The 18088-nt window shown below is 43.6% G+C and overlaps 1 protein-coding gene across 2 annotated transcripts in view; it reads left to right on the plus strand.

The window, feature by feature from the left end:
* Positions 1 to 18088, plus strand: part of LOC140503265 (zinc finger protein 558-like) — a 34037-nt gene that overhangs the window by 7624 nt on the left and 8325 nt on the right. For both annotated transcript variants that reach the window (XM_072607072.1, XM_072607073.1), the window contains exon 3: positions 16194 to 16284. In XM_072607072.1, coding sequence (XP_072463173.1) covers positions 16194 to 16284 — 91 coding nt within the window. The remainder of the gene's footprint in view (positions 1 to 16193; positions 16285 to 18088) is intronic.

Below are 18088 nucleotides of genomic sequence, written 5' to 3' on the forward strand. Positions count from 1 at the left end.
GCGAGCCCCAGGGAGCGTTGGCCTCTGATTCCAACAGGCTGCGCCCAAGGTGGGGTCCAGACTTTCATTCAAAGCTTGAACAGACATTCACCGCAGAACGGGAGGGCGGGGCCTGGGGGAGCAGGGTGAGGGAGGTAGAGGGGGCGGGGCCTAGGCGGGGGGCGGGCCCAAGAGCCCTGGTTGGTCTTGGATCAGTCCCCGGCCCCACCCCTACCTGTGCTGACAGCCATTCCTGGTCTCCCCAAAGAGAGGGTTAGGGGTTTATTGTCCCCAAGCTCTTTGGCCCCTGATGCCCCTGATGCCCCTGGATCCCCCGCTTCAAGCTCAGGGGGGCTCATGTCCAGGGTCCCCCGAGGGGGCGTACAACCCACACCGAGAGTTCCCCTCGAGGGGCCCCTTTGAAGATCCGGAAAGGCTTTCCACGTGTTAGGTCATTTGTTCCTGTAACACAGATAACACAGCACGCTGGAGGGCTGCTAGCACAGGTTCCCTCTTGATTTTGGTCAGACAGGCAGGACACCAAAAAGTGGTTAATAATCTTAATTTAGTTTTCTCAGAAGAGGATTGCTGATGTGTGGAACAATCCCCCCTTAATAAAATTAGAGCCTTGACCAAAGGAGTGAAAAAGAAAGATATTTATTCAACTTTCTTGACAAAGGGCACTCCTGCCTGCACTCAAGATGGTGATGTTCTAGGAGGGCAAAGGTGTGCCCTGCACAGCAGTTTTTTATAAACCCTGACCATAATACCCCGACCCCAACCCCCTTCCTCTTAGACCATTGGCTGAGCCTTGAAGGTACAATCTATCCATGGAAAAATCTACCCCAGCAACAAGGACAAGAGCCATTTTTGGCAAAGTTGGGGGAGGTAAGGGAGTCAAGGACTGTCACATAGCATAGGATAATGTCTGGGAAAGGAGATAAGGGAGTGAGCAAAGGCAGTCTCTGTCAAGGACTACCTCTTAACACAAAAAAAAATTTTAAGAGAAACAGTCTCTATTGTTTGGTTTCTCAGGATCAGGTGAGACAAATGGAGCTGACACAAGGGGCCCCTGAGGGGTCTTCACTAAATATACCTATTCTACTCCTTGAAGGCTCTTCACTAAATATATCTGTTCCACTCACTGATAACCAGAGTATAACTCCTCAGCATTCCCTAATCACCCTACTCACAAGGGCTGGCAAAAAAGGGGGGCAACTACCCCTCCATCTAGAAGGGGTCAATCGAGACAGGCACAGCTTGTGTTTCCTCTAAGTCCCCACAAGCCTCAATGGGGGCCAGTTGAGGCAAACATAGATTCCCCCCAAGCCTTGATGGGGGTCAATCAAGGCATCATAGCATTCCAGCTTGTGTGCTCAACTCTCAGGTTCCCCCCAAGCCTCAATGGGGGCCAGCTGAGGCACACACAGCATTTGTGCATTCAACCCTAAGGTTCCCCATTCACTGTCTCGTAACCACCTGTGATTGTAAGGAGCATAGACAAACATGACATGAGAGCGACAAAGGCAATGTGTGGTACAGAGTGCTGGACTGATCATAGACTTAGCCTTTCCAAGCTAAATATTCACATTCATCAAAAGCATTGAAGGCAAAATGACTACCAGAAGAATTAATGTCAACAAATTAGAGGTCTTCTCTGAGCATGAACAGTTTGGTGCTGACTTGGAGGGAAAGGTGAGCCAACACACAGTTTGCAACAGTGGAACAGAAAAGGAGTGGGTAGCTTTCAGAAATTTGATGTACAGCACTGCATTTGCTCATCTAGGTCAGAACTCTCACAAACACCAAGACTGGTTTGATGAAAATGATGGGGAAATTCAGAAGCTGCTAAATCAAAAATGAGAACTCCACAGGATGTACCAGCAGAATAGTTCTTCCACCTCTAAGAAGGCAGCATTTAATTCCATCAAAAGCAAACTACAAGCAAAGCTTAGAGAGATGCAGGATTCCTGGCTCAGTAAGAAGGCAGATGAAATTTAGTTTTATGCTGACGGTAACAACTGAAAGCACTTTTATGATTCACTGAAAGCTATTTATGGACCAAAAACCTCTCACAACTACTCAGTGGTGATGAGAGATGGACTGAACACTTCCACAGTGTTCTCAACAGACCATCATCAATCAATGCTGAGGCCACTGACCATTTATCTCAGGTTGAAGTCAATCCCTCCTTAGCTGAATTTCCAACTGAAGAAGAGGTTTTGAGGGTCATTAGGCTCCTTTCATGTGGCAAAGCACCTGGTGCTGATTCTATCCCAGCTGAGATTTACAAGGTAGGGGGATCATTACACAAAAGCTGACTGAAATTTTCCAGATTATATGGAAAGAGGAGGTTATATTCCCCAGGAGTTCAAGGATGCCTCCATTGTCCATCTCTATAAAGGTAAAGGGGGCAACAATCCCAGGGGGATCTCTCTCTTAGTCGCTGCTGGCAAAGTTCTTGCTAGAGTCCTCATTAATAGGCTGATCCTTCACCTGGAAGATGATCATATACCTGAGAGCCAGTGTCACTTTAGAAAGGGCTGAGGAACAGTCAATATGGTGCTTGCTGCCTGACAACTCCAGGAAAAATGCCAGGAACAGAACAGAGGTCTGTACACAACATTTGTAGATCTGACCAAGGCTTTTGACACTGTTAGTCATGAGGGCTTATGGAAAATTATGTCAAAATTTGATTGCCCAGAGAAGTTCGTCAATATAGTACATCAATTTCATGATGGCATGTTTGCCCAGGTTCTGGATAATGGACAACACTCTCGTGCTTTCCCAGTCACCAGTAGAGTGAAACAGGGCTGTGTGCTTGCTCCCATGCCTTTCAGCCATGTTAACAAATGCTTTCAATGAGGATGAACACAGCATCAAGGTCAACTACCATACTGATGGTAAATTCTTCAGTTTGGAAAGGCTACAAGCCAAGACCAAAGTGGAGGGAATGTTGGTGCATGATTTTCTGTTTGCAGATGATTGTGCACTCAATGCAGCCTCTGAAGTTGAGATGCAACAAAGTATAGATCAATTCTCTGCTACCTGTGCAAATTTTGGCCTAATAATTAACACCAAGAAAACACAGGTGCTCCATCAGCCACCACCACTCCACCCATACATGGAACCACCAGTTACAACAAATGGAGAAGTTTTGAATGCTGTGGATAAGTTCACTTACCTTGATAGAGTACTTTCCAGGGATGTACACATTGACAACAAGGTTGATGCATGTATTGCCAGAGCTAGTTCAGTGTTAGGGAAGCTCTGAAGAAAAGTTTGGGAGAGAAGAGGTATTCAACTGACTACCAAACTGAAGGTCAACAGAGCTGTTGTGCTGACCTCATTGTTGTATGCCTATGAAACATGGACAGTTTACCATTGCCATGCCAGAAAACTGAATCTCTTCCATTTGCACTGTCTTAGGAAGATTCTGAAGCTCACCTTACAGGATAAAGTACTGGACACTGAGGTCCTTAATAGAACTAAACTGCCAAGCATTCAAACTATGCTTCAGAGAGTGAAACTCTGATGGGCTGGCCACATTGTTCGAATGCAAAATGTAACCGTGCCAAAAAGACTATTTATGGAGAACTCACATGGGGCAGACAATCACATGATGATCAGAAGAAGCAATACAAGGACACTCTCAAGGTCTCCCTCAATAACTTTGGATTTGATCGTGTGATATAGGAGACACTGGCATATGACCGTTCAGCATGGTGTGTTCACAACAGAAAAGGTCCTGTGCTCGGTGAGCAAGGCAGAATTGAAACAGCACAAAGTAAACATAGGATGTGCATATTTGTTCCACCTCAAATGTTCACAGGGACTATCTGTGCCCAACCTGTGGTAGAGCATTCCGAGCTCATATTGGTTTGATCAGTCACAGTCAGACACAATGAAACTTCACTTTATCATGGTGATGTCATTTTGGTCCTCTTTGAGAATGAAGGACAACAACCAACCAATCTTATCACTGATTAGCCCCTTATCATATTACTAATTACACTGTCCCAGTCCTCCAACTTGGATCACTCCCACCATTTGCCACCTTTGCTGCCAGGCATATGCTGCTGAATGAAAGTGGAGAAAAGTCACACAACAAATCTGACAGAGCCTACTACAAATCTATGACATTACCTCAATCTCATTGCTGCCAGTCAATATCTCCCTTAACAACTATCTAGATCTCCCTCAACTCAGGAACCTACTGTCTTCCAAACTTTTTCATCCCTTCTCAAGCCTCAGTTGAGATTCTTGCCTCATTTCATAGAAAAAGTTGACATCATTAGCTATGATCCCCCCTCTTCTTTCCTTATCCCTTATCACTTAGATCAGGACTTGTTAAACTTTTTCCATTTGCAACCCCTTCAGTGCTTCTTAAACCGTGAGTTGTGACCCCATTAGATGCTTTCTGCCCTATGTCCTCTTTCATTCCTGTTTCACATGAAGAGGTAGCCTAACTCCTTATCAAAGTCATGCCGATCACAATAGTCTTATGGTGAGTCTGTCTGCCTCAAGTCTCTCCCCAGTCAAATCCATCATCTATTCAGTCACTAAATTGATTTTCCTAAAATGCAAACCTAATCACCTTAACCCAATTACTCAATAAACTCAAATAGCTCTGTGTTACCTCTAGGACCAAATACAATATGCTCTATTTGGCATTCACAGCCCCTAATAACTAATTCTCCTCTAACCCCCAATCTTTACAATCTACTTATATCTAACTCTCCTTACACAATCCAATGGCCCTGGCATCCTGTCTGATGTGTTTTAGGAGTAATGGGAACCCTAAAATGTCAGGGTACAGGGCGGTGTCACCCTCCAATCAAATGGCAAAGTTTATTGTCTGGCCAATAGAAGCAGGTTAAGTTCCTTCGAAAACTTGCAAACTAATAAGGGTGATGCTGATGCTTATTTGCAAAGGGTACAGTGAAAGGAATGTCAGGTAGGCTAATTAGACAATCTAGTTGTAATTAAGGAGTGGTCAGTATATGCAAGTAGTCTGGGGTGGGCCAGGTGCCTTAGAGGTAGGTGTCAGTGGTGTGCATGTCTGGAATGTACAGGAAAATGTAGTCAACAGAAATAGCTTTGTTAAAGAGACCAGACTTCTATTTGCATGAAGGCTTTGCCAGAGCCAAGGTCCAGGCCCCAGAGACAGTCCTTCTACCAGCACCCTACACTCATATCCTTTATTAGAGGAATTGTGGTCAGGCCTGTGTATGACGGGGTTGCTTCTAGAGATGTGGTCTTTTCCTTTAGGGGTCCAGATCCCATCACCCCATCACTGGCTATTCCATGAATGAAACACTGGGCATTTTCTCTGGCTATCCAATAAGCTCGAAGAGCCTTACCTCAACAATTCTACCTGTGCAGGGAAAGCAAGCTATATACAGGTGTGGAGGAATTCTGATTTTTGTAATAATCAATATGGTTTGTGTAATGAATATACTAATTAGATTTTGCAGAATTGCCTTTTCCAGCTTGTGAGTCAGACTTGAACTGATCAATCAAACCTTGATAAGGTTCACAATCACTGACCTCCTGCCTGCCTACCTGAAGTGAAGCGAATCAAAGACTGTAGAAGTTGCTCACATCACAGAACCCTAGTTCTCTGCTCTAGGGGAGATGGTCACAGTACCCAAAGACTTGACTCCAGAATTGTTGTATTGTGGGACTTATGGGTTTCTTGTGGGAAACCACTAAATGATTGTTTGTAATTCACTTTCTTCTCCCCTCTTTTCTCCAGTTGTGATTTAAGCATATAAGCTGTGCTTGTACTTCAGATAAGAGAACGTTCCTCACTCTGAAACTAATTAATTAAACTACTTGATTATTGGCACACCCTTCTCTAGGCCTGCAGCTGTGTGGTTCTGAGCATTCTCAGGTTAGATACTTGGCTCAGTAAAAATCCTGTTAACTTGGTGTCAGATGTTTCTAAGGGGTAGACGGTAGGGTGAAGCCTTTGAGCACTCCATTACTGGGGAAAAGGGACTGGCACTGCTGGATCTTTTTCCAGAGTCCCAACTCATGCCTGGCATGGTAGGTTCAAAGCTCCCACTCTCTATCCACTGTGGGTTCAGATTTTTGATCAAGACTATCTTTCATTTTGAGGAATATTCTTGGAACCTTTTCTTGGCCCAGTTTACTCTAGTAAGGCCTATTGCACATGGATTTGACTTTGCATGCATCTTTTCTCTTATAACACAGGGCGAGCTGTGACCTGTGGTTTTTCTCTTCTTTCTTTTATAAATGCAGTATGAGCTATGGATTTTTTTGTTTCTGAACGTGGTAAAAATTTTTTGCATAAGAGTTGCTTGCCTGGTTGGCTTTGTGAGTAGTTAAATTGGTTGAAATTAACATCTTGTATGGTTGGTTAGAATTGTGGAATGTCTCTTTCTATATTTCAAGTGTATTGCTAGCACAGCGTGAAATACTTGTAATTGTGTACTTGTATTTTGTGTATCTGTATTGTTATATTCCCTTATAGTGTATTTGTATATTGCGTGTACTTGATAAGTCGTGTTATTATCTTTGAGTGTTCACCTTTAAAATGGGACAGATGTGTAGTAAAGGCATGGGAGAAGATACAGCAGTTCCTATTAGCAAACCCCCAGAATGAACATGTGCTTTCAAATGTATAAGAAATATGGCCTTGACTGTCCTTCATATTGCCAGGATTGAGTTGATTTAACTAGTGATGACCGTAAACTTTGTTGGCCTGGTGGAGGAAGCTTTGATAAGGCCAGGTTAGAGTATTTAAGGTGGAAATTAATGAACAAGGAAACTCAGCCTTTTGAGCGGGACAGTTATGATAAATGGTACTCAGAGGCAAAGGAGAGTATAGATTTGAATTAGAATTGGTGAAATAAAGGGTTAACCATTTGAAAATCTTCTCCTTAACAATCCCTAAAGTACCCAGTTATCTAAAATATACCCACCTCTACCAAAAGACTACACCAGCTCCCCCAGTTTCTATGTCCCCTTTCAAAGTGCAAGCAAAAGTTCTCCAAGGAAAAAACCCTGAGGAGCCTGGTTTGATGAGGACCTATGGCAACTCAGAAGACTCCAGTCTATTGCCAAGGAGTATCCCAACCCCAGAGAGGATCCCCCAGGCTTTGCTAAGCAATTCTGACTAACCCTGTATTCGTACAGACCCAGGTATCTGGATCTGTATCAACTCATGTTAGTCTCAGTCGAGAAAGGAGATACTAGGATTTGGTTCCAGAAAGCACCCCAGAAAGCACTGAGCAATGCTCCTTGCAATCCCAATCACTGAGCATGACTAGGCTTAGGGGAGGGCTGGCAGGAGCCATGGCAAAAGGAGGGGGATGTACAGGCGATATGTTGAGCAGTTCTAAACCCCCTCTACCTTCCCCATTCCCTTCCCCCAGACCTGAGTGTATCTCAGTTGTGGGGATTGCTAATAAGACCATTGTAGTCCATATCTTAGAGCAACTCTCCCTTTTTGTTGGAGAGATCAGTGCCTTTAATCCTTTTGTCCTGGTCCCTGAGGCCCTAGCCACTTGCTAGAACAGGCCACTATTGCATTTGACCCAGGAGGAACCTTGTCCTTTTGTCCTCTATCCCCAACACCTTCCTTAACCTCTTCTGACCATCCAGCTCTCAACCAAGTTCCTTCCAGCTTGTGGACTTCAGCCATAACTGATATTGGGTCAGTTATCAGTACCCCAACTATTGTTGTACAGTTAGCTCTCCCATCTGATTTATTCAGCTCTGAGAAAGGAGGGAATGTAGTTGGTATAAGCACATTCAATCCTGCCATCTACCCACCTGAGATGGAAAGTGAGAATGAGACTTAGGAATATGACTTTGGGATGCTATGGAGACAGGGCTTCCTCACCTCCTTAGGACAGCCCATTAAAAATCAGAAGCAGATTTCCCATCTATTAGCCTCTTTACTGCTTGCCCAAGCTGTAGAAGTAACTAAAATTCCAGGATACAATCTACAAAACGGTATTCATCCCCATTGTTGACCTGAAAACTTGGTTAAGAAAAGGCAACAGGCTAATTGCATACATTTCATGATTTAATTAATTAATTGATCAATTCCCTATTAAAGACAACGGTAACATAATGCATTATGGAGCCAGAAATGTTCTGGCTGCCTTAGTACAGAAATTGACTGTCTTAAGTACATTTTGCCATGAGGAGGAAACCCTCCCAACCAAGCAAACCACAAATTCAGCAAGATAAGATAACCAACAAAGCAATGTCAATCAAATGTTGGGATTCCAAGCTGGGCAAACACATGTCTCGGTGACAAGGAAGGAAATCCCACCACTAGTGAGTGGCAGGCTTCCTGCCCTAAACAGATAACTGATGCAGGAAAGGGCAAACAATGTTCAATAGAAATTATGACCTAAGATGTCTATATTTTCTTTACCATTATTCAAGATATGTCATAACATAGTATGTGTCTATAGATAATAAGATACAAAGGAAAGTCCCATTATTCAAGATATGTCATAGGTTAAAGGTCTCCAAGGAATGCAGAGTCAGCTTTGGCTGGCTTTTGCTGACATAGGAAGAGGCATTCTCTGAGTTTGTTTCAGAGAGAACAAAGAGATTATTCCAAAATTTTATATTAAACATTATCACCATGGATGTGACTTAGACAACGAAGCAGCTAAAACTGAAGCTTTAATTCCTCAAATTCCCCATAAGTGTGGCCTTAGTAAATCCATCTTGCTCTGAAGACCTGCCTAAGACTCCTAGCCTAACAAAAGAAGAGCTAGCCAGGGCCCAGAAAAGAATGCTTTTTACAAAGAAAGATAAGCTGCAAAAGGAGGGATATAAATCTGATGAAACTATGGGACTATGAGTTGACCCAAATATACCTAAAACTCCCTTCTCTAGGCCTGCTTTGTGTGACTCTGAGCATTCTCAGGTTAGAGAGGTGGCTCAGTAAAAGCCCTGTTAACTTGGTGTCAGAAGTTTTTAAGGGGTAGATGTAGGGTGACGCCTTTGAACACTCCATTACCTAAAAACTTATCCCTCCTTATGTTGAAACATCTTCATTCATTCAGCTTTGAAGTCTGACAAGTTAGTGGAGCTAGCTCTAAAATACTGGTGGAGGGTTTTCACAGAACCTCTGTCACCACCCATAAAATGTGTCCCATCTGTCCCAAGCACAATGCATCCATGCCTCTGAAGCCTGATTGTGGGCAGTTTCCTCTCACAGATGTGCCCTTTGAAACCTGGCAGATGGACTTTATTCAACTGATACCTGCCCGTGGATACAAATATGTTTTGGTTATGGTCTGTATGTTTTCTTAGCAGGTGAAAGTGTTCCCCTGTTGTACTGCCACAGTCTCTGAGGTAGCAAAAATCCTCTTAGAAGAAAGCATTCCATTATGGGGGGTTCCTAAAGAGATATGTAGTGATAGAGGTACCCATTTCACAGGAGCTTCATTAGACAATACTTTCATCCTGGCCACTTACTCAGCACCTCCGTTGTGCATATCACCCCCACTCATCAGAAATGGTTGAAAGAGTTAATGGGATACTTAAAACATCCCTTGCTAAACTCTCTGAAGAGCCAAGTATTCCCTGGCCCAAAGCCCTTCCTTTAGCCCTGCTAAGCCTTAGGTCTAGACCGTTTGGTCCCCATAAGCTCAGTCCCTATGAGATAATAACAGAACACCAATGCCACTGTACACATGGGTGAGAAGCATAGCAGCCAAAGGAGGCTCCCTCCTACAATACCGCATTGGGTTGGCTCAGAAGATATCAGAGACTTACCAAGGTCTCACAGTCCCATTCTTTAGAAACTCCAACCAAAACTGAGCTCCTGATTCAATCCAGTGACTGAGTCTACTGGAAATGCCATCATGGAAAACACTCTTTGGAGCCATGGCAGAAAGGCCCATTGGAAGTCCTGCTCACTGCAGGACACTGCAGCCCAACCCCAGGGAGTCGAGTCCTGGATCCACCTGTCATGTCTCAAAAGGGCAGTACCTCCCACTTGGACTTCTGAGCCCCCAGGTGGCATGATGTGAAGCAGCCGACACATGAGGTGGACAGTTGTTCCTATGACCCCCAGGATAAGAAGACAACGACGACGACGACAACGACGATGAAGGCTGAAGTAGATCACCAACCCAAGAAACTGGACATGGCTGAGGTTTACAGTTTCTTCCTCTATGAACTGAGCCTTTTTCTCCTCACAACTGTCACCTCAATCTCTTAATATTGATGGAAGTGGCAGGTTTTTCTTCCACTTTTATGTTGTACTTATCTCCTTAAGTTGTGATTTTAGTTGGGCTTAATGAAAATTTCACTATTTAAAGTAAAAATTCCTGGGACTGAAATTTGTTTTGAGCTTTGATTTCAGGAATAAAACCAAAACTAGAACATGCCATGTGCGGCAGTCTGAGGACTGCTAAGGACTCCCAGTCTGTGCCTGGGAAAGGTTGTGAGGACAACTTAGGACACAGCCTAGGTAGGAAACTCCTGACTTTATTTATCCACTGTGTTATTTCCTTTCTGGAAAAGGAAAATTCCCATGCAGTTAATTCTGTACCTTGTGTTAATACCCCACGGCTACATGATTGGCTATCAAATGTGACTCATGTCTGCAATCAGAGTTAAGGGAGTTTTTGTCCCCTTTTGTTCCTTTTGCAGTAAATTTCTATAACCAGGAAAATTTTCAAAATCATGTTTCAAATGAATATCCCTCTTTGTTCCAACCTTTTTAGCCAAAAGGAGGGAATGCAGAGGGAAAGCAAGCTATATACAGGTGTGATTTTTATAATAATCAATATATGTGTAATGAATATACTAATAGATTAGATTTTGCCGAATTGTCTTTTCTAGCTTGTGAATCAGTCTCACAATACAGCTTGAACTGATCAATCAAACCTTGACAAAGCTCAGGACCACTGGCATCCTTCTGCCTGCCTCTGTCAAGTGAAGTGAATCACAGACTGTAGAACCAGTTCCTGTTACAGAACCCTGTCTCTGTATTCTAGGGGAAGTGGTCACAGACCCCAAAGACTGGACACCAGAATTGTTGTACTGTGGGATTCATGGATTTCTCATGGGAAACACTATTGTTCATCATCCACCTCCTTCTATCCACTTCCTCCAGTTGTGATTTAAGCATATGACAGGTGCTTTTTCTTCAGCTAAGAGAACATTCCTCACTCTGAAACTGATTAATTAAACTACTTGATTATTGGCACGCCCTTCTCTAGGACTGTAGTTGTGTGGTTCTGAGCAGTCTCAGGCTGGTCTTGGCTCAGGACAAATCCTGCTAACACATGTATGCTGGCTTCCCTGGCTTCCTTTAAATCCTAACTAAAGTCCCATCTTTCAGACCAAAGATGTCCCAACCCTACTTAATTCGAACATTTTTCTCTCCAGTCATTATTTCCCAATTATCTTATATATGTATATATGTGTATGTATATACAAACACACATATATGTATATACATAACGTATATATCCTGTGTCTGTGTATATATATATGTACACACACACACACACACACACACACACACACACACACATATATACACGGCAGCGACTGCCTCCTGGCTCTTCCACAGTGCCTAATACACAGTAGATGTTTAATAAATGTTTGTAGATTGACTGGTAAAGGCTGAGGGGAGCAGTAAAGAGCCCAAGACCTGAGCTTTGAAGGAAGTTAGAGGATTCCAAAGGCAGAGAGGAAGGCTGAAGTCAGAAGAGCGCCGGCCCCTGCTCCTCATTGGGCGCAGAGGCAAAGAAGACTCCATTTCCCAGAAGGCGCGAAGTTGCAGACCGGGCCTGCGCCTTCAGGCCCTGCTTCCCCCCTCCCCGCAGTCCCCGCCAGGCTCCAATGGGCTTTGGGGAAGTTTAGGCGTCGTCGTGCGCAGGCGCGTTTCTAGGGGAGACCGGAAGCTCTCCCCTTTCCTCCCTCGATTCATGGGTCGGCTCTGCTGCCCAAGTCACAGGCGGAGGTTTGGTAGTGGGTTTTCGTGGAGCCTCCGCGCGCAGCAACGGGCGTGTGCGGGCTGCCCTGCGAGTTTCTCTCCGTGGGTACGCTCTCTGCGAGGGGCTGTGTCCACCCCGTGTGTTCTTCCTGAGTCCCGGAATGTGACCTGAGGGGGCGGAGAACGTGCGTGGAGAGCCTGTGCGCATGCTCTGACTCGAGCACTGTCGCTGTCCTCGGTCCTGACCAAGTCACGTGCGCGTCAGAGCTGGCGTTTGCTGGGTCCCAACTCGCGGAGCCCCCAGCCGCACCCCTGGCCTCCCCCAGGGCTTTGTGGTGGGCTTGCAGTGAGATCCAGCCCCCTCCTCTTCTAGGGAAGAATAGCGAGCCTTTCTGTAGCGCTTTAAGGCCTGCAAAGTGTGTCCACCTTGGTGAAGAGGTCAGCCCTGGCTGGGGGGAAACGACCCCTGTGTGACTGCTGGACATCTCCTTATCAATGTCCGTACATACCTCTAAGAATATACGTATGTTCATGGATTTCTCTATACGTATCTGTCGGGGCACTTACGTGGTGTAGTGAATGGAGACCTGGCCTTGGAATCTGGAAGACTTCATGGGTCCTAATCTGGCCTCAGTCAATGAACTTGGTTTTAAAAATATTTTGATGACAATATTTCAGTAAAATGGTTTCCATTGTAAATCTCGGTATTCTGTTTTATGCATTTGAAGACAGGATTCCAAGAAGAGCTTTTACTGCAGTTGTCAAAGCGTTCCATGTCACACAGAATGGTTGTGGAGTGCAGCTCCAGGGCACGTTTCTTATACTGTGAGGGCGCACCTTCTCATCTCTTGGGTTCATATGATTCCCCCTATCTTTCGTTGTGTACTCACAAAAAATATAAACTAGGGCAGGGATTATTCCCTTTTTTGGTGACCTTTGCTAGTCAGGGGAAGCTTTTGAATCCTTTCTCTGAATATGATTCAAAAATCCATAATTGAAAGATACGAAATTTCAGTTAGAGATCCATGGACCCTAGGATTAGAGGAAGGTGTCATTGGTTTCAGGGTGTAGCTGTTCAATTACTTTTTAGTCAATCACATTATTTTGTGATGCCATTTGGGGTTGTGAGAGACACATTTGACATGCAAAAAGGTATCAAGGAAAATTTATAAAAATGGAGTTCAGAGGAGGGAGAGCCTTCTACATTCCTTCCTTTGAAGTAACAGGTAATTTCCAGTCTGGATACAGGAAAACTACAACACACTCAGGATATGGCAAACTTCTTATAGAATTCTGGACTTTGAATCTCCTGAGTCACCATCCCCTGGCCATGTGACTTCATGTTCTTCTCTCTAATATGCTTTCCCTCAAACAGGTCATGGAGCCTGCACAGTAGTTCTGGCCTTCACCTGACTGTAGTAGGTCACAATACATGCCGTGATGAATATCGGATGTAGATGACTCAGGAGGAGGGGGAACCATAGAAAGAGACTTATATTATTACACATGGTCAACATCAATGGTGATTTGTTTGCTGTTTCCCTCCAGCTTGATTTAGTTATTTTTCTTTGGCTCATTGAAGGGGCCATCTTCTGACTATTTCTTAAACAGGTCTGTTCATTGTATGGGTCTTACCTCACCCTCAGTGAGTACCTGAATAGGCCTTGGTCTAAAGAGGCCAAGATCTCCAATTGCATCCTGGGTCATCTCCAGTCTTCCTGACGAATATCTGGTCACTGGATCCAGATGGCTCAGGAGGAAAAAATGAGGCTGGTGACCTTGCACAGCCCTCCCTCACTCAAAACAATGTCAAGCGGAAGACGTCATCATTTCTCTGACAGCAAGGTCTTCAGCAACGAAGGACAAACATAACAAGAACTAGGTCACAACCCTGATCACTGGGAACTATAGAAACAGAACTTCCTCGTTTTCCACAGGGTTTTCTTGGCAAAGATACTGAAATGGTTTGCCATTTCCTTCTCCTCCTCATATTACAGATGATGCAAAGCAGGGTTTACATGATTTGTCCAGGGTCACACAGCTAGTATCTGAGGCGAGATTTGAACTCAGGAAGATAAGTCAGCATTCTATCCACTCTCCCATCTCCTCATTAAATTGAGGATTTTGGAGACCAGAGATGGGCCCCTGAAACATCCCTGTCTTACAGCCAACTTTTTTCCTTTTTTCTGTTGTGGCTGTGAAAAATACACTCTACAAAGCCAAGGTAGGGAAACCAATTTCCAATGGCTATTCCTGGGCAAGAGTAGGGAAGGAGGGACAGCCCATTCATTGCACCCCCCTCACCAGTCCCTGTCTTTACAGGCTTTTGCCATACTCTGAAAAGTCACTGGCAGTTGGCATGGCATTTGGAAAAATGTTTTTCACTTGCATCATGGCATTTTACTGAGGATTTTTCAAGTGATTAACAGTTTGTTAATCCAATGTTAGCAGACATCCAGGTGGTCCAGTGAGTAGAGCCCTGAACTTGGAATAAGGAAGATCCAACCGCAGACACTTAGTCGTTGTGTACAAGTTACTTAGCCTCTTTGCCTTAGTTTCTCAACAGTGAAAGGAATAATAATAAAGGCACTTAACTTCTAAGGGTTGTTGTGAAGACCAAGTGTGAAAATATTTATAAATCACTTAGCACAGTGCATGGTACTGAGAAAAATGATACTTTTCTTTTTCTGTTAATAACCAACTTTATATACAGGACTCAAAGATCCTCTTTTATATTAGTAGCCAGTTATTATTAGGTTAGTTATTAGTAGACTTTCTTCTCTTTTTACTTTCTCAATCAAAGCCTAGTCCTTGTGAAGAACAGGGCTGACAATGAGACTATTCTTCATCTTGGCTTGCATCCCTCCCCATTGGGAGAATTTATCTCTGATTAAAGGTAAAATAGAATCTAATCTAGGTGAATTAGGGCCCATTATTCAACTCAGGTAGGACTGGGTAGAGACAATAGAAAGAATCTTTATGTATAGATAGTGTTTGAGGCAGAATGATCTGGGAAACCACTGAGAAGATCAAAGTTCCATGGGGGACCCCCTAAAAAATTCAACCTCATTATAATATTCATTCTATCATTATTAACCAATCAGGGTTTATTTTCACCTTCAGGGATACCCATTTTTCCAAAGGTATTTAAACTTGTAGAGACCTGCATGCAGGGTCTCTTTACTGAGAGGACTGGATCTCAAATTATTATTTACTAGCCTAATTAATAAATTGATTATTAACTACTCAGAAATTATGTCTTTTAGGCTTTTCATTGGGTGCTATATAATTGCTAGCTATTATTACTGTTATATTTGGGGAGGTAATTAAGTTAAGGTCACACAGTTAGTGTCTGAGGCTCAGTTTCCTGACTCCAGGGCTTCTGCTCCATCCACTTGTGCCACCTAGCTGTCCATATTGCTGTTATTTTTGAGAAGCCTCTGTTTTCCCAGTTAGGTGATTATTAATTAAAAAGGAAACTAACTTACACAGTGATTAGAGCTCTGGGCTTGAGGACAAGGTGGTCTGAGTTCATTTCCAGCCTCAACCACTTCCTAGCTTTGTGATCCTGGGGAATTACTTCCCCTCTGATTGCCTCAGTTTCTTCATCTGTAACATGGGGATGAATAAGGGGTGGGGAACCTGTGGCCTCAAGGCCACATGTGGCCCTCTAGGTCCTTAAGTGGGACCCTTAAACTGAATACAAGTTTCACGGTACAATCCCCTTAATAAAAGGATTTGTTCTGTAAAACTTGGACTCTGTCCAAAGGCCATTCCCAAGGACTGAGGTCACATGTGGTCTAGAGGTTCCCTTCCCCTGGGATGGACAATAATTGTACCTCTTTCTCAGGGTGATTGTGAGGTGGAAACAAAATTATATTGTAAAGTGCTTTCCTAACTATAATGTTGTGAATAAATTCTAATTAGGAGTATTTTAATGATGATATGATGGTTATTCCTTAAATGAGGAGGGTTATATCATGGAGCAAGTGGGGAACAAGTCTGTGAATCCCCATCCACTTGGCCCCAGTTCGGGTCTCAGTATTATTGTTTGGGCTCTGATGCAAGCACAGAGACTGAGTCAAGGTCTCAGGCCCTAGAGCCCATGTCCTTAATCTTTCCCTGCAGTGCCATGCTTGCTCAGGGGAGCCCTTTGACCTCTCTTTGTGTAGAGATTATGGGGATCATGCTTCTTGGTTGTCTGGGGATTTCCAAGCTGCTGAGTCTGGATTGGTCACCCTCATGGCCTCTTTTCTCCCCTCAGCTCTGCCTTCTCAAGCCTCTTCCCTTTTCCAGAAAGGAGCACAGAGCAGGAGGAACGAACGATCTCTGATCTCCTGCCAGACAGAGCCCAGGTGAGTTGGACTTTTTCTCTCTCCCAAATACTGCATCATGTTTTAGAGTACATAGATCCCCTTTCCTTTTCTTTGGTCTCTTTCCAACCGTGTCCCATTGAGGCATCAGAGCCCCAGATTTTCTCACCTAGAAAATGGGCCTTTTCAGGCAGAGGATATCAGGTTGATAAATGGTGAGAATAGAATAGCAGTGGACAGTAGATCACCCTGCCCCACATCCTTATTTGGTGCAAGAAGAAACTGAGCCCCAAAGATATGTCTTGCCCGTTCTCAGAAGAGGAAGAACTGTAATTAGACATGTCTCTTCTCCTAAAATAATTATTACTATCTTTTGTTTCTACATCATCTTCATTTCATAATACATACAGGGAGCTCCAGAGTAGTGTGACTCATGAGTCCTTTGAAGTGGTCATGCCAATTGGAATTTGCACAATTTTTCTAAGCCACGTATGGAAATGGAATTCCATGTCCTGTCTTCTCCCTTTTTCTCTCCTCTTGTTCCTCATTATTACATCATAATGTTTCATTTTTTTGTCTCAATTCATTCTTAATTGTTTTTCTAATTAACTTGAGCTATCGCTCCAACATTTAATGCAACTCTTAAAAATTCTAAGATACCAAAAAGGATGATTATTAATTAAATATTTGGTTCCTATTCCTCCTCATACATTATTCTTAGTAAAATGAGTACAAAAGTATTTATTGACACATTTAGCTGAAACAAGGTATAAAAAGCAGCACAAGCAACATTTCCTTTTCTTTCTAAAAATTTTAGGGTTCATGCAAGGAATTGTTGGAGACAGCAGAAGTAATCAGGATCTTCTCTCCATTTTGCCCACCATTTAGCAGTAAATACTTTGGAAATGGGTTGATTTTCTGGTGATCCATTGGTCACAAGAGTAAAATGAAAGCTAGCCAATGGCATATATCTTAAATATCTAGAATTAGGTCCAATGAAGGCATCTGAAGCCACAAATAACTATGCCATGGATGTTGAGGGAAATAGTATGATTGGTGCTTGCAAACAGATACCCCTCTATGCTTCTTGAAAGTTACAGCAAAGCTTACAAATGGAACAGCTGAGAGGTTCAATGAGTAGAATGCCAGACCTATAGTCAGGAAGACTCATCTTCCTGAGTTCAAATCTGGCTTCAGACACTTACTCATTGTATGTCCCACAGCAAGTCACTTAACCCTGTTGCCTCAGTTTCCTCATCTATAAAATGAGCTGGGGAAGGAAATGGTAAACCACTCCATTATCTTTGAACAGAAAACCCCAAATTCAGTCAGGAAGAGCCAGGTCAGACTGAAAAACAACAACAAAGGTTAAAAAACAAGACCAAATGATGCAGTCCCTACCCTGAAGGAGCTCCCATTCTAATAGGAATAAATAACCAGGTACAACAAGGAAAGTCACTGGAGCATACTCTCCCAGAGAAGACATGAACAGCTAGGTAGGGTTGTGGCTATCTTTCTAGCTAGAAGAAGCCTTCTGCAGAAGAAGAGATTTGACATGAGTCTTGAAGGAAGCCAGGGAAACTATGAAGTGAGGAGGGTGGGCTTTCCAGGTCTAGGGTGGGGGGGTGGAGTGGGGGGAAGGACATCGCTAATTCAAAGACAGAGAGTTGAGTATAGCTGGATTATAGAGTGCATGGAGGAGAAGAGAATGCTTGTTCAGGCTTCTGTATGCCTACTTTCTCATCCCTTTCCAATCTTGTCTGGGAACAATTGAGGATAGACTTGGTGGTAATATGAAAAGGGAACTGACAGCATTTCACTGAAAGCCTTCCAGAATTGACTAGGT

The sequence above is a fragment of the Notamacropus eugenii genome, chromosome 5, assembly GCF_028372415.1.
Source record: "Notamacropus eugenii isolate mMacEug1 chromosome 5, mMacEug1.pri_v2, whole genome shotgun sequence".
Lineage (NCBI taxonomy): Eukaryota > Metazoa > Chordata > Mammalia > Diprotodontia > Macropodidae > Notamacropus > Notamacropus eugenii.